The 22,813-nt window shown below is 43.5% G+C and overlaps 5 protein-coding genes across 5 annotated transcripts; 2 read left to right on the forward strand and 3 right to left on the reverse strand.

Moving 5' to 3' along the window:
• The first annotated feature begins 3,327 nt into the window (after window positions 1–3,327).
• Window positions 3,328–6,730, forward strand: BDCG_00538 (40S ribosomal protein S12). Its single transcript, XM_045416046.1, has 3 exons — window positions 3,328–4,406; window positions 4,606–4,933; window positions 5,042–6,730. Exons 1-3 carry the CDS (start codon window positions 4,404–4,406, stop codon window positions 5,164–5,166), a joined length of 456 nt encoding a protein of 151 aa, XP_045271861.1. The 5' UTR covers window positions 3,328–4,403; the 3' UTR covers window positions 5,167–6,730.
• BDCG_00539 (uncharacterized protein) lies at window positions 4,716–9,500 on the reverse strand. Its single transcript, XM_045416047.1, has 2 exons — window positions 6,617–9,500; window positions 4,716–6,547 (listed from the first exon to the last, which is right to left on the reverse strand). Exons 1-2 carry the CDS (start codon window positions 8,127–8,129, stop codon window positions 6,354–6,356), a joined length of 1,707 nt encoding a protein of 568 aa, XP_045271862.1. The 5' UTR covers window positions 8,130–9,500; the 3' UTR covers window positions 4,716–6,353.
• A 2,117-nt stretch (window positions 9,501–11,617) lies between these two features.
• Window positions 11,618–13,122, reverse strand: BDCG_00540 (galactonate dehydratase; the record flags this gene model as incomplete). The annotated part of the gene is made up of 3 exons (XM_045416048.1): window positions 12,665–13,122; window positions 12,076–12,594; window positions 11,618–12,023 (listed from the first exon to the last, which is right to left on the reverse strand). Exons 1-3 carry the CDS (start codon window positions 12,838–12,840, stop codon window positions 11,618–11,620), a joined length of 1,101 nt encoding a protein of 366 aa, XP_045271863.1. The 5' UTR covers window positions 12,841–13,122.
• A 1,843-nt stretch (window positions 13,123–14,965) lies between these two features.
• BDCG_00541 (DNA glycosylase) lies at window positions 14,966–16,731 on the reverse strand. Its single transcript, XM_045416049.1, has 5 exons — window positions 16,588–16,731; window positions 16,511–16,518; window positions 16,225–16,429; window positions 15,838–16,154; window positions 14,966–15,750 (listed from the first exon to the last, which is right to left on the reverse strand). Exons 1-5 carry the CDS (start codon window positions 16,658–16,660, stop codon window positions 15,172–15,174), a joined length of 1,182 nt encoding a protein of 393 aa, XP_045271864.1. The 5' UTR covers window positions 16,661–16,731; the 3' UTR covers window positions 14,966–15,171.
• Window positions 16,732–16,854: 123 nt separating this feature from the next.
• BDCG_16161 (uncharacterized protein) lies at window positions 16,855–21,034 on the forward strand (the record flags this gene model as incomplete). The annotated part of the gene is made up of 3 exons (XM_045425420.1): window positions 16,855–17,578; window positions 17,652–18,471; window positions 20,119–21,034. The coding sequence occupies 3 exons, from the start codon at window positions 16,855–16,857 to the stop codon at window positions 21,032–21,034; spliced, it is 2,460 nt and encodes an 819-aa protein (XP_045279206.1).
• Window positions 21,035–22,813: the final 1,779 nt, after the last annotated feature.

Raw genomic sequence — 22,813 nt, forward strand, 5'->3', positions numbered from 1 at the left:
AGTTTACTGATATTATTAATAAGTGTCACAGATGTGATAACTGATTTTAATTTTTCAGTGATCAGAAATCTCACATCACTACTGATAATAATCTTATTAGATTCAGAATGCTATAGATGATATATTAATGTATCACTGAATTCAATGATGTGATAGAAATTAGTATGTAAAGAGAGCTTATCTACAGATCTCTGAGATTCATATAAGTGAATAAAAACCTCTGTACTTAATCAGTGAAAATGTCTCACATTCAGCAGAGTATTCATAAGTGCATATTAAGAAATCTTATATAAACTTGAAATCACAGAAGTCTCTGCAGTAGAAAGTTAAAATTTCAAGTTATAAAGAACTGTAGATGTGAGAGTATTATTAATTATTATAATTACTATCTCTAGAACATCTGCTGAGAACTTCTTAGAGAGATTATCTTTCAAAAGAGCAGCTCTAACTCATCTTATAATAGTACAGATCTTATATTCAGAAACATCATTTTAATGTGATAAATATAGTATTATTAATTCTCATTTAATATTATATAAATTCACAACTATATATATACATGTGAATTAGAAAACATTATTAATATCAGTCTGTAGAAAAGCAGAAACTGTATATCTAAGATTACTTATGAATCTGAGTCATAACTCAAAGTATTGAACAGTCTCATTCTTGAACTTTAAAAAATATACTCAGCAGTAATGAGTCATATCACAGATAATAAGTATTCAGCATTTAATCTTCTAATAAGACTCTAAGAGATAATTAGAGAGATCTTTCAATATATATCTGCTATCTGTAAAATTAATATGAATCTTCTCAATAAGTTAAATAGATCTAGATATCAGTGTTTTTAAATAATCTCATATTATATCTGTCTTAACATATTTCTTGTAAAAGAACTTAGTCTTAGAATCTTTAATTATGACTTCAGTATAAGAATTCTTAATCATAGTAATTATAGTATCAGTGTGAATATGACTGAGATTATAGTATCAGTTCAAAAGAGTCTTTGATATTCTTATATTCTTAAGATCTGTATTCAGAACTGTAGAATTAATATTATTAATAGTAGTAGCAGTGATTACAGAAAGATCAACTTTTCAGTCAAAATCATACTTGTATAACATCATAATATACTTAACTGTCTTATTCAGATAATTAAGATTCTTATTAAACTTCTATTTATCAATCTTATATATATTATTCTGAGTAGTCTGAACTGTATGAAAAATAACACTGTTCAGAGCTCTGCAAATGAAAAATAAGAAAATAGTAAAAGATAATATAAATCAGAATCTCTGATTTTCAAGCTTTGTAAATAAGAGTAGATTAACTGTAATATTAGAAATATAGTGAACATTCTATAAGTTAATATTATTATTCTTAATCTTCAAGATAACAGTTTTAATTTTCTTAATAAACTCAGTTTTCTCAGTTATAGAATTGATAGAGATATTATTATTAAAAGATTTAATATTTAAAAAAGAATAAAGCTTATCTGTTATATTCAGACTTACATATGTATTCAAATATTAAGATCTAGAGAATGATTTTTCAGTGACTGTGAAAGAGAAATAGAACTTAATCTTTATAATTACTGTATTTACTGCTGATTAAGAACTTATTAAGTCATTCTTCTTCTCTTTCTTCTTATCATTTTTCTTATCATTCTTCTTTTTCTTTTTATCAGAGTATAAGATAAAATATCTATTAACAGTATATTCATATCTTCTGCAGTGAGTGTACTTTTATACAGATATGCTTTTATTCTTATCTTTATTCTTATTCTTTTTCACAGTTATAGAATTGATCTGAGACTACTTTTTCTACTCAGTGATAATCTTCTTAAATGTATAATTAATTAGTTACTTTATTAAATCATTGATATTAATATTAATAATGAGTTTCTAATCAGTGAAGAAAAACTCATTTAAATATATTTTAATAAACAGTCTTTAATAATCTTATAGATTATTGAGAAAAAGATTATAATATATATTCTTAGTACTCTGACAGAGCTTCTTATAACAGATAATAAAATAGTAGAAATATCTTTAAAAAGTAAGATAATAATTCTTCTTGACTTATAATTTTATCAATTTCTTAAAGATATTAACTCATTCTTCTATCAGTAATATTATATATTTAATATTAATCTTATCTTACAGAGCTGTAGTATTATCAGCTTTTAAGATTTTAATAGTGATTCAAATATTTTTAATAAAACTCAATAGTATATATTTATATAGAGACTTAAAACAGATTCTTCACTTCTCAGAGTTAATATAATATATAAAAAAGAATTCTTATTAAGTTCTTAATAGAATATCAGTTTCACTAATAACTTTTATATTAGTTAATATATTAATATATCAGACTTTATAATTAGAGTTATTAAATATAATTACTGATTTAATATCTAGTATATATTTAACTTTCTTCTGATATTTTCATAACTTATCTCTTATAGTGTCTCTTTATACAGAGATAGATATAGTAAAATATTAAGTAATTTCAGCTGCAGTTATTTAATTCTATAGTATTATTTATATAAAATTTATAAGATTATCTATAGTATAATAGATAGATTAATTCAGATTATTATTAAAAGTCAGTATTTCAGAGATAAGAAATAGTAAAGAATTTATAGAATTGAAATGAATAGATTCTGTAGATAAATATTAACTCTGCTTTTCTTTATTCTGAAGTTTCTCTATTATCTTATTATCAAATTTCATACTCTGATAAAAACTAATCTCAGTCTTATCTTATAAGTCAGAAGTCTTCTTATAATAAGTAATTATTCTATTAATAAGTTATTTAGTAAAGTATGTGATTCTAAATCTTAAATTAAACTCTGAAGTAATAGATATATTACTTATATCAAGATAACTCTACTTCTTCTAAATATATAAAAAAAAAAAAAAAAAAATAATATTCTTTATAATAAAGAATATACTTTCTTAAAAATATAATGTATATAAATCTATTAATTAACAGATTCAGAGAAAATGAAATATCTCTAATAAAGAGTAAAAGTCTTTTTAAAAAAGATAAACTATTCATATTAAAAATGTTGATATAATATTCTAAAAAGAAAAATGTACTATTCAGACTATAATCTGTAGAATAGTTGAAGATTGTATTGATAGATCTATCTACAAGAACATAATATAGTGGTGAGTCACATGATCTAGTGGGATCGCTAACCGCAACGGCCGTAAGGGCCAACAATTAACCCTACGTTCTTCCCATATGGTAGTAATCACCAACGGATTAAATACTATTGCCGAGGTATCTTTTTGTATTTTTCTGCCAGAGATGGGCCAGATTGGGCAGGGCGGTACGTGGATGGGACTTGGCGTTGATGTCTTGGAACATCAAACACAGACAGGGTTTTCGCGGAGGTTGCTCTCCAGATATCTCCACAATCACAGGTCGGGGATCTTCCAAAATCAAAAAGATTGGCGCATAGGGCTAGGTCTCTTCACCTTACAATTTGTATGGCAATTTGACCCGGGGTTGTGGTGTGGTAGGGGTGGACGCGGGAATATCCCACGCGGGGGCTTCAAACCACGTTTGGTTGAATAACTCCACCACCAGACGGGGTATGCGGCGGTCGGCGTTGGGGTCAAAATGCTTGTATGATCGAGTGCTCTTCGATAGATCTATCGGCGGGTTCTTATTCGAAAAATTGAGCGAGTTCGTGGTGGGGCGGTTTTTGCTCGATCTGGACAGCAGCAGATCTGCTGAGCTCAGAAACTGAGTGAGTTCTAGTTCAAGATAGAGTATTTATAACAATTATGTTAGCACCTTGGGTGGGAAACCAAGGTGTGCAGGTTTGAAACCCGCAGGGAATACATTAAATTCAGAACTCAAGCACCTCAGGTTCCTAATAAATAAAGAGGTGTACAAATCACTACAATTAATCACTCTATGTTCCTGGGCTGGGAAGTTATTATTGCATGTATCTAGTTGCCACTCATTCGTATTTTCTATTGTTCTTGTTATCTTGGTGTGGTCTCAACACCTGTATTTCCTCCTGTATAGCCAACTCTTGGCCTGTATTTAACATCACACAAGAACTCATAATAAGCTCTGCTTGCATATGAGTATAATGGAATAATAATAATAATAATAATAAATCTGTCAAGATTTGTGACAACTGTCTAGCTGTTTATTTGAGCGCAATCTTTTTCCCGAAAATAAAGCTGCTTACATAATCGTATTCTAGGGCACACCAAAATAGGCGAGGCTCAAATTTTGGTATTTTCGGCAATTCCAACACCAAGAGATCACCAACTTTCAACCTCACACCGAAGAACCTCCTGTTTTCTACACCCACCTCTTTGAGGATAATCCGACATTGGAAACGATCCCCATCGATATTCCTATAATTGAAAATGGTACGTGCAACTACCTTCCACTCTGATCTACAATTGACGACATCCCATTCCTCACTTTGGCTCCATGCACAAAATCGCGCCCGGAGCGCAAGCAAACCATAAAGTGCATATCAATTGAGCCCTACACCTCCCACACTTGAGCCCAACAACAGAGCCAAAGGAAAATATAACTCATTGACATATTACAAAAAAAAAACAGTCGGACGGAGAAGAGACCGCTTCCAACCCGCCCGTCGGCGCTGCCGATGAGGTCGAGGTTTCCGCCGATGCTACCGCTGGCAGCCCCATGTCCGTCCTGGACGCTCTCAAGGGTGTTCTCAAGATCGCTCTGATCCACGACGGTCTTGCCCGTGGCTTGCGCGAAGCCTCCAAGGCGCTCGACCGCCGCCAGGCGCACATGTGCGTGCTCAACGAGGGCTGCGAGGAAGACGCTTACAAGAAGCTCGTCATTGCACTCTGCCAGGAGCATAAGATTCCGCTCATCAAGGTTCCTGATGGAAAGATGTTGGGCGAGTGGGTTGGACTTTGTATGTTTTTTTTTTTTTCTTCCCCCTTGTTCCTGATTGTTGGTTTTGGGAGAATTCTGTTTGGTAAGCTTGGGGAGCGCTAATTTAAATGTTTTTCACTTTAAACAGGCGTTCTTGACCGCGAAGGCAATCCTCGCAAGGTCGTTAACTGTTCTTGCGTTGTCCTCCGCGACTGGGGTGAAGAGTCCCAGGAGCGCTCCGTCCTCCTCAACTACTTCCAGACCGAACAATAGACCACTCAACCACACACCCGAGGTAAATAACTGGGTGGATAGGAGGTTAATGGAATAGAAAAACAAATTTAAGAAGCCATGTATATGTGCGAGTTATGGACGTGCTTGGTGGTGGACAAATATCTATGATTAATGAAAGGACGAAACTTCTGGCTTGATTTAAGAGCTAGGACCATGCTCAACTTGTAATTGAGGCGAAATTAGACAGGACTTTTGGGGACATAGGTGCTCTCCATTTTAGAGTACCGATCAATATTAACTCGCATGACACATTACTTGGTCTATCTAAATATTCGCCCCTGGTTCATTCTAGTCCACTTGGATTAAGATGGTAACAACTTACTATCTTAGTATTGAGTAAGAAGATGGCACCATTTGAAAGAAATATTGGACCACTTTCATTCATGCGTTCAGTTATTTCAAAGGCAAAATTGGGCCAATGTGATCGATATCCTGGCTTAAAAGATATCGATCTCGCATACCAAATGCCATTTATGAACAGGTGCACGAATACACATAACATAATAGAGATAATGATGAATGCCGCTCTCAGCAAATGAAATGCAGTGGGGTGTAGCGGCGTCTATGGCGTCAATGGCTAGAAAAAGGAGGGAAATCTCCCTCTCCCCCAGTTCTTCACATTAGATAGAAACAAAGCGGAAAAGAACAAACAGGACATAACAGGAGACGTAGCTGTATAGTGACTGCATAAGTTTGAGTGGCGCTGGACGCATAATGGTATAAATTTCAAAAGATAGACACAGATGGGAAAAGAAACAGTCAAAATAAAGGAAGGGTATAAGTTGACTTTCCCCAATCCCCTGTGATATCCAGCATTCATCGACGCCAATGAGATAATGATGAGGGAATAAAAAAATAAAAATAAAAATAAGGGGACATGATATTGGTAGCGACATCCGTGCACGTACACTCCGCATGAGATTGGACGGGATACCGTGAAGCAGATAAAACCTAATGCAAACCCGAAACTAGGAGATATATATTACATTATATACCCAATCATCAAAGCGCAAGGCTAACGTTCACTGGAGGTCGGATTTGCGTAATGCTTGGTGCCAGAGGACAAAATTATAGAAGGAGACTGGTGTGTGTATTTATCCAACCGGTTAATCGAAGTACATTGATCAGTGGATGAATCAATTAAACAGTCAATCAATGACAGTAGCTCAGCGGAAATCATAGGCAGGAAAAACCATCTTCTCTCTCATTTGTGGAGTTAGAGAGAGGTGCTGATATGGTGAACTGCCAGGGTCATAGTACATGCCCTCGATATGACCGTCCTCGCGACGAATGGAGATATAATAGAAGCCGGATATTGTGAGTCCTTGACGGGAATGTGACGGGGTAATAAAGCATCGTTCTAGCGGTGTAGGTGGGCTAAGCATATCATTATAATACCAAGGATGACGTTGTCGGGAATAAGACCAACCTTTCCAGCGCATTAAGATCCACCCCTTCGCAAGCCGCTCTGTCACCCATTTCTTGCTCACAAGGTTTCTCGCAGTTTCGGTGTAAGACAGGGCTTTGAACGGCTCGAGCTCGCGCCAGTACAAACCATCAATCTCCGCGCTTGCTTTGAAATTCTTCGTCTCCAGCGAGTGCGTGTTGAAGTCGATGATTTCACCCTCGAGGAAAGTGGATATATGCGCCCCTTGGCTATTGGAGGTTTTATCAGGAATGTTATAGGCTTCCATCGTTCCAGAAAGAGTCATCGTGTTATAATCAACGCTATGTATCGTAACCTTGACAGGCCAGTGTTCATGCCTACTGCTGCTGTTCATTTCCATTGGGCCGCTGTTTCCAATCTCGTGCGGAGTATCCGCTCCATAGCTGCGGCGGCCAGCGCTTGTGTATACGCTGCGACCGAGTTCGGTTCCGTTGATAATGACGGGATCATCGATTTGGTGTGATCTCGGTCTCAGATTAAACATCGCCGAACTAGAATAATGATTCGTAGCATGTTGTGAACCCACAAATACTGTCCCTGGCTTTAACCACGAAGAATCTGCAGGGCTACCTATTGACGAGGTGTCAAGGATAAAGTCGTCCTCGTTGCGGCGCAAATATTCATATTGTACAAAATCTCTCGCAGTGGCGGCCTGTACGCTCTCATCGTACGATTCAGCGAATCGCACCCTATCTAGATACTTTATTGTTTCTTCAAGGCGATCGCCCGTCGACCGTTCTTCGCCGTACATATCTCGAAGTTCCGAGGCGCTAATAGTCCTAGCCATATCCCCACGGTTGGCGGCCGAAGAACGGGGTGCCGGGGAAGTAGTTGAGCTCGTAGTTATAGTGGAAGTCGCAGAGGAAGGTTGCCAGTCTCTTTCCTCCGATTCGCGCCCGTCTCGTTCCCTATCGAGGATGTAGGTCTGTAGGGTACGAGTTCGGGAGGAAAACCTCGGGTGGCGACGAACAGATTGGAGTAACGTAGCAGTAGCCAGATCACTCCGACCATACCGTGACGGCTGAATTGATTCTCCACTATGGTCTCCAGCCCATAGACGGGGTGATGTTGCTGATCCTTCCCGCCTGTCATCCCGAGATCCCAGCGCCGTATGTCTCGCTCTTAGCAACCTACCATCCCACAATTCCTGGATAAGATTCGGAGGATCCACGCTAGTATCTTCGTCCTCTACATAATCTGATCCTGGCGCCCATGTGTAAACAGAATTTGGTGGACGGGAGCGAGTTTCGTAGTTGGGGGCTCCATTTAGAGCTTCCCGACGACGGACGATAGGGATGCGACGGCTTACCCCGACAGCCACAGAGGGCCTTCTGTGATCGTTAGAATCCATACTACTATTCAACTCATCCTCCAAAGGCTGCAACTGTCTCCTTCGATGTCGCACACGACCAGGCGATGAATCTAGAGAGGGGCGTCTGCGCGAACGCAAAAAGCTTATGTTATCGGCATTCACTTCGTCTTCGGGTAGACTCATGGGGATGGCTGCGAGATCGGGGACAGTTCTAGAGATGGTCTGGAGCTGCTATTGGAGATAACGTAAGGAAGGAAATAAAGATAGAGAACTAAGAGAGTTCAAAGGTTACTGGTCCTTTGGTGATGGCCAGAGATGTCAGTTAGTTAACCTTTGCATGGATGGAAATGCGGATACGGCAGCAGACAAGGCGGGCTGTCAGGTAATGAACTGCGAACATGGGGCCTTTCGGCTATATTTTAGTCCTTGGCAGCCTTGTTTCGACATGCAAGGAAGTCAGATTATCGCATCACAACGAGTTGATAAGTCTAAAGCCAGGATGAAGATAGATGGATGTCGACGGAAAGGGGAGATGTCACTCGGCGGCGGATAAAAGACGAGGTGCTTATCGTTGGCGAGATTTCTCTAGTTCGTTCTTGCATCACTCAATCAAGACCGCGGCACGGGTTGACCAGCAACGACTAGACCTTATCACCCCCCATTTATTCTCCGCCACGAATACGAGTACAGGGTAGACTCATAGGAGCGATACGTCTAGCTAACTCCGACAGAAATCATAATGACTTACGGACGGATGTTGCCTGCCGCACTGGTCTCGGTGGAAGCCGTGGATGTGATCGCAGCGAGGAGGACGGTGACTTGTTCATCTCAGACCCATAGAAATCCGCTCAGATGAACTGACCAGGGTATACACAAAGAGCCGTTATATCGCCGCCGTCGTCGTCGTCGTTGTCATCTTCTGGCCTTTCTGTCTTTGACATTCTGACTGAAACGTCCAGTCAAATCCCTTGCAGCCTGCCCTCGTTTCACACTGTCATTCATGTTCAATCGATCCGACGAATAGCTCAAATTAGACAACGTTGGTGGTGGTGCTCCTTGTTCGAATATAGACAGGCCTTCAGAGCGCCATTCGAGTTGACTCGGCTTGGAAACGTGTTGGGGAGTCAACAACACCAACGTCCGCGTCACAGCGATATCCGTCTTTCTGATAGCTAGATCTTAAAAATTCCAACCTAAGGTATATAACTAACTAACCAGCTCGGTTACAGAACCTTGGGAGCAAGCTCCGTGGGGCATCTTTCGCACAGAACTGACTGTGGCGACTCCCACAGAAATTAACTCTCGCAGCAACGGAACAGTCCCAGAATTTCCACACGGGCCATCCGGCAGGCATTCTACAGCATCTTGCAGGAGGTTCAGAATTTAGCTTATGCTCCAAGGTTGCGTAGCTCCCGATGGTCAATACCTGCCATTCAGTATTGCACCTCTCTGAGGCTATATTCCGCTTGGAATTGTCCAAGTAGACCTCAGCGATGATGTGCCACGCTCATGTGGAATTGTCTCAGAAGCTGGGAGCTAGAGGTGTCTTTCGTTATCCCAAAACCACAGGTGCGCAATGAATTACAGTCCCAAGACGATAAGACTATGGCCATATCTTGAAGACAAAAACAAAGTGAAGCCGCGTTCACAGTTCTTGGTTGTATGAAGAACCATACTCCGTATGGATTATCATCTTAAATCAGCCATTATTCCAATTTTCGGGTTTATCCTTCCTTCACTATATGTAGGTACAGTTTAAGAGCATGGATTAAACTGTTTCTGAGCAAGCTGGCCAAGTTGAATAAGAAATCAGAAGGCGAGCGTAGAACGTGCACGGCACGGCACCGTTGAATATTCAAGATACCCGTTTCACGATCGCCGCTGTGTCCGTTTTAACGTGGCCGGCCTTATGGTCGCTCTCCACGATTCGGTGCGTAACTGATCATCTGGGGCCCATGGTCTATTATCGACCATGCTGAATCCGCCCATATCATGCGTCAAATCTCCCCCATTGACTTTTTCCGGGCATTCATTGATCATCCTTTTAAACAGATAAAAAGCACATATCGCGATCCACCTTCTCTGGCGCTGATGGGGGTAGGCTTTACCCTATGAATAACGAGAGTTGAATTTCGACCGGTTTTGCCTTCAGCAGTTTGGACTACCGCATTCTTCAAGCGGACTTTCCCGGGGGCATGCGCAGGTTGCCCATATTTTTCATTGCAGAACTCCTCGGCGGTCTGGATTATATTGGTTTTGGTTTTGTGCCGTCAAAGGACCACTCACCCTTGTTGCACCAGAGGGGACTTTCGTGATATTTGCGACTTTTTACGATCCAAAAGTTTAGTATATTGTGCTTATACATATATACGGGCCCGGAGGGGTGTTGGGTACTCACTTCCAGGCGGCCCGCCTAGCTGCTGCTACAGTTACATGTACATGTACATACAAGAAAGATAGCTGTTATCTGTCTGGAAAGACACCCGGCACTCAGAACTTGGCTGTACACTCAAAGGTGCTGGATACAAATAATTTGCCGCACATACCTTCATTTTCTTGCTTTTACCTGACAGTGCAAATTGTTGTTCCCTTTATTTAATTCCAAATGAATTGACAGGGTGCATAAATAGCACGAATTTCCCCAATGGAAACCGCGAAAGGTCAGGTTGAGGTAGACGACAAACATATATATATATATATATATATATATATATAAAGTCTTCATGGCGTTTGAATTTAACGCAGAATCTCCCCCTCTTTCTTTTTTTCTCGGAAGTAGGACGAGGAGGCGGGTACCCATTGTTTATATGTATGCAATCCCAATATAATAACTCCTGCATTCTATTATTTTCTTTGTAAGCTCTTCTCTCTCCACTGTCCTGCTCCTGTGAGGTGCCCTTTAATGTGCTGCATAGTAAGTCCATGCACAGTACGTAGGCATATCAAACGGACAAGGTGGCCATTCCTTGTCCTGTTGGCTTGTTTGGCTGGCTAATATTCAACTTGGGAGATCATGAAATCGGCTAGCTGTTGGTTGGGCTTCTGTTGGAAGTGGTAGGACTCTTCTGCGATGTTTCCTTTATTAGTTTCGTTGAGGGCTGACTGGTTACCGTACGCATCTAAAGTACTCAAAGGGCTGACGGAAATTGCTGAAGCTCCCTATTGCGCCTGAATCGAAATATCTACGAAAATAACGATGATATCAATTCAATTCGATCTAGTAGGATTACCCGGACACATCCAAGTCTGAAATTTGTTTTTTCCCAAACGAAACTCTTCGAATTGACATTAGTATTTTGTTTTGCTGTGCTACTTGCCGCAGACAGGCCTACTAGAACGGGACATACCCGTCCATGTATAAAACTGTTGTATGCTTCCAGCGTCTAACAAGCATCCAAGTGGTTTGATACATTGACGGTTTGCTCAGAATCCTGCATTTGAGGGGCTTTGGTGATGAAACAAGTTGTTTACCCCCGCCGACGATGACCAGTGAACTAGACAGCAATCGCTGCTTTCTCTAGAATTCTATGCCCAAGCCCGAAACAGAAACAAATTATTTACATCAGGATCTCCCTTCCCAGCTCTCGAAATGGAATGGGAAGAGTTGAAGGAGCTGCAAACGCCGAAGAAGGGCAAAGAATATTATATGTTGGGCATACAGACGGCATCAATTACCACTCCCTAATACCTCCATCAACTCCATAAAACCCCTTCGGAGGCCATGACTCCGCAGTCATCGCAACGCGCCGTACTTCCTCCTCATCAATATCGATTCCCAACCCGGGTTTTGTCAGTGCATCCACATATCCGTCCTTGACATCAAAAACTGAAGGATCCGTCACATAGTTGGTAATGTCGTACGAGCCCGCCTCCGTGTTATAGTGGATGCCCAGGCTCATCTCCTGGATGACAAAATTTGGAATCGTGAGGTCGACTTGCATGCTGGCGGCCAGCGAAATGGGGCCTAGCGGGCAGTGCGGGGCGATCGCCACATCGTACGTTTCTGCCATCGCGGCGATGCGCCGGATTTCGGAAATACCTCCGCAATGGCTGATATCTGGCTGCAAGACATCAACACTTGCATCTTCCAAGAACCGCTTGACGTCCCATCGGTTGTAGAGCCGTTCACCCAATGCAATCGGTGTCGAGACGTGGCCGGAGAATTGTTTTATGCCCTCCGGATGCTCCGAAAGTAGGGGTTCCTCGATGAATAAGGGGGTGGTAGGGCTCCGCTAGTTTAGCAAGTTGTTTGGCCATGGGTTTGTGGAGACGGCCGTGGAAGTCAAGAGCGGCGTCGAGCCCTAGAGCCTTCACGGCTTTGAGGCGTTCGACGCTGGACTCCAGAACTCGTGGGGAATCAAGCCAGTTCACATCTTCTGTTGCATTCATTTTTATGGCTCTGAACCCTTGAGCTAGCCGCGCTTTGCCAGCTGCTTCAACATCTGCTGGACGATCGCCTCCAATCCAAGCATAGACAGAGATCTTGTTACGGAGCTTGCCTCCCAAGAGCTGATAGATGGGTACACCTAGCTGGCGGCCCTTGAGATCCCAAAGAGCAATATCGATACCGGATATAGCTGACATGAAAACAGCACCACCCCTATAGAAGCCGAGGCGCCAGGCCGTTTGCCAGATTTGTTCGATATCACTATGCCGGTTGGGTCAGTCATTGGATGTTTATAAATTTTGGCATTTGGGTGGATGGTCTTTTGACATACTCCGCTTCATAGCCCTGAAAGCGTTTACACAGCGCATTCAATGCGCCTTCGACAGCTTCCGAATGTCCCTCCAGGGTGCTTTCACCCCATCCATGATTTCCATCTTCATCAGCTACTTTCACGAACAGCCAGCGAGGGAGTACGCGGAAATATTCAATGCTCTTAATTTTACCCATGTTTTCCTCCTTGTACTTCTTTCGCGAGGGACCTTGTGGAGGGGTATTGGAGATCAATGAGGGGAAGTTCTCGTAACGGAAACCACACCAACTTATCGTTCGGAGAGGAGTCTATGGAGGGGTAACCTGATAACCGATAAAAGGGGAGAAAGGTAGCAGCTTCTATTTATATTGTTGAGAGGCGGGAACAAGACGTGGAAACGAGATACATGGCCGCAAAGCTTCCCTCTGAGGATTGAGTGTCTCCGATTCAACTGACAGGGATTAGCAACTGGTAATGATGCCATTCGGTCTGCGGGTATCCAGCGATATAGAGCCACAGGCAAGAGTAGCGTTTGCCAGCGGAGCGGAGCCATTCTAGGATAATATGCAATGTGAGGTTTTGAGCTGCCTTTTCCACCATAAGAGCAAATGAATATTACGTTCGCGATAACCTCCCGGAGTCTATCAGGTATCTCAGATACCTTCGCCTACAACAAGACAAGTGTAGACCAGCTGGGTACTCAACCCATGCAATCCAATTGGAGTAATTTTAGAGCCAGGAGACGGACCAGACGAAAACTAACATCGCATTAACTCTTACCACGGCCACATGCAATTTGATACGATTCCACAGTGGAGCTTATGTGCCGAACCAACCCGGATAGGAGAGCTGCCAAAAAATAATATGATGTCCACTCTCCCGCTACACACTGGACACAGTGGTAGCAACATTTGGTGAATCATCAGTGTACGGATGTGTATCCGAACCACTTTAGTCTAAACTCTTTAAAACATTTAAATATCGGACAGAGGCGCTTATTGATGGCAAGTTACTAAAAAATTGTGTCTCCCCTTCCAGCAGAGAAGGGTTTTCTTCTTGACAGTTCATTCCGAGAAAGCAAAGCGAGGCAAATTATCACCCTTGGGACAATATTGCTAGAGAAGTAAACAATCTCTGGCTTTTTGCACCTGTTAAGGACACATAATGTTAAAGAGATTCTGTGCGGGGTGAGTTTGCTCTCTGCTTTTTGATCATGGAGGGGAATTACCGGACATCGAATATCTCAATCTGTTTAGACTGAAGAAATCAACACCAGTCTAGCGGGGAGTGGTGGAAGTGAGTAGTGCAGTGTGGGACAACCCTTGCTTATCAAAACCTATATTTTGAACAACATAGTGACTGTTGGAGCTGGAGTGTGGGAATTTCTTCGCTGTCGTACAAAAATGTAAACTTGACAGCAAGATCTCCATCTCCCTGGAGGCGCGACAAGCGAGTACAGCTGAATGGCCTTCGCGGACAGTCCATTCGCCATCAGGGTAATGAGCTACCCTCAGGATGAGATGCCAAAACCTCAACGGGAAAAGACACCAGCTTGAACGAATATGGAGGCAGTAAGGTGACATAACGGTTGCCCTGCGCGAGCTTTTAAAACGCTAACTGGATCATGCTAGTTCGCAGGGCTATACGCGCGTTGCATATTTACGCTCCGGGAATGCGAGATCCTGCAGTATGACATCTACTTATCAGCACGTTCCCTAGCGGTGGCATGAGATAGGATAGGCTATATTTTAAAACCGAGAAAGTCAAGCAGCTTACTAGGATTGAGCCGGAGCCGGGCAGCAATATCAGTTGAACTGGAATCCGTCTCCGTTGGCCGTTTAGAAGCGGGCCACTATTGTTTTGAATTCCAACTGAAGACCGTTAAGAATCCGTACATAGTAGACGAACATCCTAAAAAAAATGTTTCTCGGCCTTCATGCTTCTTCGTCTGCTTTTCTTTCTTTGTTCGGCTTCCAATGATTGTAGAGAATCTTTGGCTCCGCAATATTTAAGTGTGTATCACAATCAGCGGGTGTCGTTCCAAAATTGCACCTCGTCAGGACCTCTCTAGGCCCACCAATGCTCTGAAGGTACTCAGAGCATATAATAGCTGAGAAACGGGGCTTAATGAGTTCAAGGGTATGAGAGATGTTGTGTATTGGCCGCTTGATTCCACAAGGTGATCGGAATCGTAACAGTTAATCGTGTAACTCCAACCCCTTGTCTCGCTTCCAATCGCTCGTCCTGTCGGTTGCAAGAAGTCTGCCAGAACGTGGACGTAGAAGAAAGATTCTACCACAAAAATCAACTGTTTTTTTAACACCCTGCCTCTGGTCAAAAGGAACGTTCTATTGTCTATTTTTCATCTATCTATATGTCCTTTTTGTGAATATATAAATATATAAATAAGTTTATACATGGAAGATATAAATCAACGATCACCACAGAGATGCAGAAGATGTCCAACGCTACAAAACCCATTCCAAACCTACAAATATACCCAAAAGAATCGCACCAATTAGTCCGCTCTAGTTTTGATTGCTGACCCGCGAAGCGTTCCAATCATCTGCCCGTTTTAGACACTCGAGAACGATATTCCAAAATGCATCAACATCGACCCCACGGGGTATGGTCACGCCGCACTTGCCGCGTTCTAAGGGACTTGCATTTGTCCGTCCAACCTCACCAGTAATCTCTGGACCTGAACCATGTTGACCATCTGTTACAACATTAACGAGGAAGCGCTCGCCGTCCCTATCATCGAAATTGAGAATTCCCGGTTTGCTTCCATTGTCACTATGGTTTAGGTTGGACAATAACACAGCAACGGCAACGGGGTCATGCAAGGGGGGTCCAACGTCAAGGCCAAAAACGCTTTCGTAAGTGTTTGCAAAGTAGATGAGGAGGGCGTGGAGGATTCGGCGGAGGACTGAGGGAGTCGGGATCACGCCATTCCCGTTCGCTCCTGGTTGAGTTTCAGTCTGTAAAATCAGAGACTGCACATTTGGCGTGCCTAATACTTTGTGGGTAAGATCTAGGGGTATTAAAACTGTTTTCCGTGCGAGAACCGGGGAAGAGAAAATGGATTGTGCAGATTCGGGATCACACTGAATTTATTGATTAGCCATCAATAAAATAAATGAAATCTTAAACCAGGACGGATCCTAAGATTCATTTCAAGGAAGGATACCAACGTAGATATTGAACTCTGCGAAATGTGTCGTATTTCCAATCCGGGCCTCAGCTCCTGGCCGCTTGCAGATAGAAGCATCTGAGAACCCACCACCTATGGCGCCACCCATGATGCTGAGACCGCGAATGTGCTCCGCAACTTCAGGAAATGTTGCGAAAAGTAGTGCGACATTGGTGAGCGTTCCAGTCGCCACTAGCCAAGCAGTATTTCTAGGCTGTGCCAGCAGGGCCTCTCGCATGGCGACAGTCGCACTTGGATTCCTCACAGGTGGTCGCGTCGGAGTAGGAAGTAAATCGGTCCCATCAAGTCCAGACAAGCCTGATATCATATCCCGCGTGTCAATTATTGATCTGGACGATAGGCAGAGCTCAGCATATGTTTCACATACCATGAATATCCGGTGCATGTACAGCTGCTCTACAGAATGGCTTGTATGCCCCTGGATATACAGGAATATCTGACCTGCCAATGGCTTCCAGGATGCATCCAGCGTTCACTGTGGTATTTTCAAGCGAACCATTTCCATGCACAGTACTGATCCCCAGCAACTTCAGAGATGGGTGGTGGGCAGCTAAGAGGATGGCAAATGCATCCTTTCACGTCCATTAGATTCAACTCCATTCCCACACTTTGTCGAAAAAGGTATCTAATATGCTGGCAACTTGAGAACTTACATCATGGCCTGATATAGGGTCAGCGTCAAGTTATACATTTCTTTGACTGGTGGGCATTAAAAAGGGGTAAAACTCACCTGGATCACAATCTAGCCAAAGAGGAGTCACCTGTCTTTCATGTGACAGGAGCTCAGGCGTCTGATACGGCATGATGGTGAAGGCTTGTGCAACGCGCTGTCTGCTGATACCGGCCTGACACTTTCGAAGATATTTACCTAACGTTCTACATACATATGTTCTTATCGATAAGATATGGGGGATGTGAAATACGCTACTATGTATTAGTACTAGTTGAGACGCTAACCCGGCCTTATTCTCGGCCCGCTCCCAACTGGCGGAGCCGCATGATTTCAGCACCGAACAGCTGGCGGAGGAAGACGTCCGACAACGACCATCTCAACCTGCCAGATTACGAATCAAACCCAATCTCCCATTATTTTGGAGGCTCTTGTTCCTGGTATCGGCTGCCAATCCATGTTGTCGATGCAATCATACTGGGGTATTGGCGAAGCGCATACAACTTTTGGGAGATGAGCAATAACACAGGACGAGTACGCCCTTCCCAAGCCGTTGCCTCCAAGTCTGGACCAACACCCTTCTCAGCTAGGCAGCCAACCCTTGCCGTACCATCCTCTAAATCTCCTTCCGCTTCTCGTTCACCTTCACAGGCTCGCCAATTGGGCAAGTCCATTGCATCAGCCAGTCAAACCAATGGATCCAACGATAAAGCTACAGCGGCTCTGATCCGCCGCGTTCTCTGCCCTCAGTCTGGTAGCCATGGGTCAGAACAGCGCGAGCGGGGAACCCCTCGACCACTAGAAGAGTTGCTTCCTCCCCTTACGAGTTCGAACGAAGTGGATCTACAGCTTTATGCTCTTATTGCAATCATAATTAAAGAATTCGTTTATGCCTGGTACTCAAAAATTACCCCAGACCACACGTTTACCGATGAAGTTATACAAATTATCGCCCACTGCACTCGTGCGCTCGAGCAAAGGCTCCGGCAAGTAGATGTGGATGCTTTGGTCTTGGATGAGATTCCTGCGCTGATTGAAGCACATATTGTTGGTGAGAATCGAGTGCAGCCGTGTGAGATCGATGCTTCCAAGCTGGCTGGGCTGACAACGGAATCGGAATATAGCGTACCGCACCGCCCGCCAAAGCCCACATTTAAACCGCTCTACGTCCTATCTTCATACAGTCTACCATACTTTGAACCCACATCCAGCGCTTTCCCCTGTCCCTGAGGTCTCCGACGGTGTGACGATCGCGGAGCAACAGAAACGAGAGACGGCGTACCGCCAATTACTTGCCCAGGGTGTTTTGGCTGTGCTTCTCCCAACCGAGGATTTGGAGAATGTTTACTTGAGGACATTGGTTGGTGATATTTTGGCGGATATGATCTTGGGCGAGCTTGTCGGTGATAAAGCGAGCGAGGGTCCATTTATCTGGGAGATTCTCACACGGCTCATCACCGTGATAAAACAAGACGGCCATAAAGACGAGGAGGCGGAGCACGGTCAAAAAAGCCGACTGGAGAGGTTTGGATTGTTTGTCCCCAGAGAGGACTCTGGCCGCAGCGATTCGTCTGGTGCAAACCAATCAAATTTATCAATGCTGCTGTGGAGAATACTGCAATATTGCTATCTGACATTTATGACTATTCGATTTGTATTGGTTGGACTTTTTCGAGTAGCGTCACCGTCGCTTCCCGTGTCTTCACATAGACTACCATCTACCTTTTCATCAACTCCCGCCAATCCTACGTGTGAACCTCAACCCTGGTCTCGCAATGGTAGCCCCCGTCGACCCGTTCTCAAATATAGAATGTTTGGCATGGTTTCGCAATTACTCGATGTGCCTGGACGAATGCCATGGCTCGGCGGCGTCCTTGCTCTCGTCCAGCATGCGATGGTCGAAGGGCCAGGAAAGTTTGGAGATACGGGACAGATAGTTGACAGGTAAGCCTAAAATATCGTTTTTGGTTTTGTTCTCCCATCCACAGTGCACGAATCGAATCGGCTTTTTTCTCCATTCTTTTCAGGAATGAATGAGACCTTCCCTTTATTGTGTCATCGTCTCTTTTTCGATGCTGTCCACCATGTGTATCATAATGTCCCAACGGGTAGGGCATCGTTCAAATCGTTCGTCACCTGTGCTGGGATCCCTGGCTCTTTTCAAAAAAAAAAAAAAAAAAAAAAAAAAGGGATCATGCGGTGTTGCAGTTGCATCTGCTAAATATCCCAGCATGCAATCGCGGCATTGGAAGGGATACAGATGGGCCGTTGGTGATTGCGTGCATGGTCCTCCGGTCACTTGATCTGAAGGTCGTTGGCCCTCGTCCAATGAGCACGCCATTCTGCTCCAAGACAAAAGGTTGGCATCTGTGTGGCCTTTATCCACCCAAAGTTGCGCTTTCCGACATGCCCAGGAAACCCTGTCATCTTCACCCGTTACCCGTCTTTGTATGCACGGAGGTATTTTACCTTGGTTGTTGTCATTTTCGTCTTAACCTTACCGTTACAAAACGTGTTTTTACCGTATTGTTGCTCAGCCACTCAGCAACTTTCGATTTCCGTTTTCTTTCGTTTCTTCCTAGCGCCCTTTTCCACCCGTTTCGGCCCTTTCCTTTCTTGCAAAAGCAGTATTTTCCTTCGCAGTTCGGCTAGTAGCTGTTGCAGCATTTTGCTTCCTCCAACCAATGCCGGATAAAAGCATATAGCACAGGATCAGCAGACAGGCCAGAATAAGCCGGTCGTCCTAACCGCCTTGGCCTTTGCCCCATTGGCTGCTGTTATTTGGGTTGCTTTTGGCCGCCTACATCGGGACCGGGCCTTCCCTCCCGTCCGCGCAAAAGACGCCCATTTTCTTTTAGCGTGAGACATGCCATTGGTCGATCATTTCCTTATCGTTCTGGAATCAGCCAACCAACAACCGCAAAAATATGGCAGCTCAACACACGGGGAGTGGATCACGAAGGGATCCAGTCTGTGGATGCTCTACTCTGATCATCCCCCACATGATCTTCTCCTGCTTTATCTGCAAGGCAAAATTCCAGGCCATAACGAAATCGACATTCTCCAGGATGTCTCTTATCCCCGCTCTACCAGCCAATGGCCGATCAGTTCGAACTTTTCGGGCAATAAGCATATTCTGATCGAGGTGAGATCAGCGATATCGGGGGCTCCCTCTCTCCGCTCCAGGGGTTTTCGCATCATGGCTAGGGCGCAAGCAACGGATATTCTTTTCCCTTGTTTCTCTCACTCGTTTCGAAGCGCCTATGATGTCGCCGTTTCCGTTCGAGGAGACGCTCGTGATGATGTTTACAATCTTATCATCCCCCTCATTCGATTTTAGCTTCATCATCTTTTCTCCAATCGACCATGATTGATAATCTCGCTTTCACTGGTTCGGCGAGCTCCAAAACTTGCCCACTTTTGCTCTTGTCGTGATCCTCGTTCATACCCCTCTTTTCAACAAACTAACGTTCTTTAATTTTCTTCATTCGGCTTGTGATTTTACCATGACTTCTCAATGTCCTAGTACGGACTTATCCTTGAAACGTTTCTTGCTCACCTGCTTACAACGTTCGCTTGGCCCCTCCTTAGGTTCCTGCACGAGACAATCCAGAAGCGTCTATTTACCCCCACATTACTTCCCGTTCTCCTACTCGCGATTCGAACAACTCTATTTCCCTTCAATACTAAACCCAGTCAGAATGCCAACATTTCTACTCTTAGCTCCTCAACAGGCTCCATGGTGCCTCAGGCTGAAGTGGGGATTAACAGTGACTCGGTTGGTAATAATGGTAGGATGGGATGGACTTTCTCGCTTACACCTTCACAACCCTCAGCACAATTGCCCGTAACTCTCCAAACCTGGTCGGAATCGCAAGCCTTGTCGAAGACTCAAGAAAATATGATCAAAAGAGCATGCGCTGCTAGCATACTGTCGCTAATCCCGCGTAGAGTGGCATTGACGGTATTCTGTATTCCAACCCTCCATGCGAAGAATCCGGGAAATAAAACCTTAAATTTAGAATCTCCAAAAATCACCAGTCCAACTATCCACAGCGGGAGCAGGGAACCAAAAGCCGTTACCGGTTATGAGGCCCAGCAGAGTTCATCGAGCAGCCAGAGGTATACAGCTCCTAATCCGCGCGAGTCGGGTGCCAATTTTCCTGCATCTCAACCCACTTCTTCTCCTACAATAACAAACATTCAATCTACGGTTACGAATAGAAAGAGTAAGAATAGCGCCGGTGCCGCCCCTATACAAACAACAGTGTTGCCTTCATCTGGATATGAAGCAAATGCCGGGGCCGATGATGAGGATGACAACGAAGAAACCAACGAACAAGAAGCCCTCCTCTTAGCCATTGAACATGATTTCTTGGACATATTTGCAGATAAATATTGTAACAAACACCTCATGTACTCCATCGTCGAGACGGTCCTCGTTAAGCTCCTACCTGAAATCTCCGAGCATGGCATCGCCGAATTAATGGCTGAACGAGGCGTCTAACCAGTATATACCTACTCCGTCTATGCTATTCCTTCCCCCTTTTTTTTTTTTTTTTTTTTTTTTTTTTTTTTTTTTTTTTTTTTTTTTTTGCTTATTCCTTCGTATTTTTCTGTTAACCGCCCTCCTCCGTAGATCATCTCATTATTCTTAATTTTTCCAACGTAGTCGCACACCTACAGGTTACCGTTTGCTCAGTAGGCCAGCCCACGCACCTTTTTTAAGCCACTGTATTTCGCGCGGTCCAGGTATGACCTCACGGAAGACCCTTTCCTCGCTTCCCCGCCGCTACCGTCTCGTATAGTTCATCAAGGGAGAGGATGCCGTACTATCTGCGCCGCGCTGCGCGCCCATTGAAAAACTATTGCCGATTCCTTCCCGTGTCGTGTTCAGCTACAAACCATCTTAGTTCTTTTGCATGCCTCAAGTAACTCTAATTATTTCTCCCCCCAAAAGAAATACCCATCCCCCCTTTAATCATTCCCCCGATCCATCAAAACGATTAAGTTGAGCGGAGATTAAAAGGGCAAAGAAAGTGAAAAAGCGCCACTATATTCGTTACTGAAGCGCTGAAGCACAATAATGGCTGGCATTCTTCTTTTCACTCGACGGTCCAGGACCCGCTTTACCTTTTGTAAATATCAGCGATTCCTTTTTTGCATGCGTCCCTGCTATCTTTCTCGCTGAACAAATGCGTTCCTTTTAAAATCTAGGGAATAGAGTAGAAACAAACAATGTTACCCCATCTGCAGCTTTAATTGCTTTTGCTTGATTCTCTTGGATAAAAACTGAGCTGGATTGGTGTTTTAACTAATAAATGTCTGAATTTTTCCGTTTGACCACGAGGAGTCTAGGAGCTTTCTTTTTCTTTTTCTTTCTTTTCTTTTCTTTTCATTTCTTTCTTTTTTTTTTTTTTTTTTTTTTTTTTTTTTTTTCCCCTAACTGAACTAGCCATCTGAGAGCTACGCTGCGTACCTGTTTCTCATTTTGTGGACTTGTCCACCTCAGCCTTATTAACTGCTTCTCTTCCATGATACCCTGCATATGCGACGATACTGGTTGATATCCTTCTCTTTTAAAGGGAGAAAAAAAAAAAAAAAAAAAGCATCCGTGCGGCGCAGAGTCAACTCGATGACGCTGCATAAAATAGTGAAATGGACCAGTTCCTACTCGCCAGCTTCGAAGGTTCGTGCCGTTTTTGAACGCCCCGAGGCGTTTTGTTTCGACCCCTCCTTTTGCGCCCGGGGAGTGGTTAGCTAAAATAATTATAAAAGATCTTATGATGGGCGAGGAAAATAGTTGCAGTGTAGCGTAGCGGATTTGATTTGTCCAAAAATCCAAGCATCAACAACCCCCAGCGTAAAGAGATACATACGTCACTTGCGTTTGGCTCGTTCGCGGGCGCTAAATTTTAAATTTTTTAACTCTTGTGGTGTTTGGCTCTGGTTGAGGGTTGAGTTGGTAAAGCGCCTTTTCCTGATAGATCATTTGTCAGGTCTCTGGAGCCGCTGGAGGCGAAGAATTGTTGATATATGGAGGGAGTACTTTTTAAGTTTCTTTAGATCATCCAACGTACAGTACGTAGAGTACGTGAAGAGTACCTATGTGGCTTGTTCCTGTACATCTCCTTTGCGAACATTCTTCTTTGCACCTGGGGTTAAAAATTATCTTTTGCATTACCGCCCTGTGAACCCCTTTTTTAAGACCGTGTTCGGCCAGAAATTCGACTGCTCACCTCCGCCGTAGTTCGATTTCTCACCCTTCCCCTCCTCCCCCGCCAAA

Source organism: Blastomyces dermatitidis, assembly GCF_000003525.1.
Source record: "Blastomyces dermatitidis ER-3 genomic scaffold supercont1.1, whole genome shotgun sequence".
Lineage (NCBI taxonomy): Eukaryota > Fungi > Ascomycota > Eurotiomycetes > Onygenales > Ajellomycetaceae > Blastomyces > Blastomyces dermatitidis.

Excerpts from the sequence above, each read along its gene's own strand:
- BDCG_00538 (XM_045416046.1), top strand. Across the intron at positions 4,934-5,041 it reads GGGCGAGTGGGTTGGACTTT|GCGTTCTTGACCGCGAAGGC; the intron begins GTATGTTTTTTT and ends CACTTTAAACAG.
- BDCG_00539 (XM_045416047.1), bottom strand. The coding sequence starts at position 8,129 with ATGAGTCTACCCGAAGACGAAGTGAATGCCGATAACATAAGCTTTTTG. Across the intron at positions 6,548-6,616 it reads GATCTTAATGCGCTGGAAAG|AACGATGCTTTATTACCCCG; the intron begins GTTGGTCTTATT and ends CTACACCGCTAG.
- BDCG_00541 (XM_045416049.1), bottom strand. The coding sequence starts at position 16,660 with ATGCCGTATCAGACGCCTGAGCTCCTGTCACATGAAAGACAGGTGACT. Across the intron at positions 16,155-16,224 it reads ACATGCACCGGATATTCATG|GCTTGTCTGGACTTGATGGG; the intron begins GTATGTGAAACA and ends ATATGATATCAG. Across the intron at positions 15,751-15,837 it reads TCGCAGAGTTCAATATCTAC|TGTGATCCCGAATCTGCACA; the intron begins GTTGGTATCCTT and ends CAATAAATTCAG.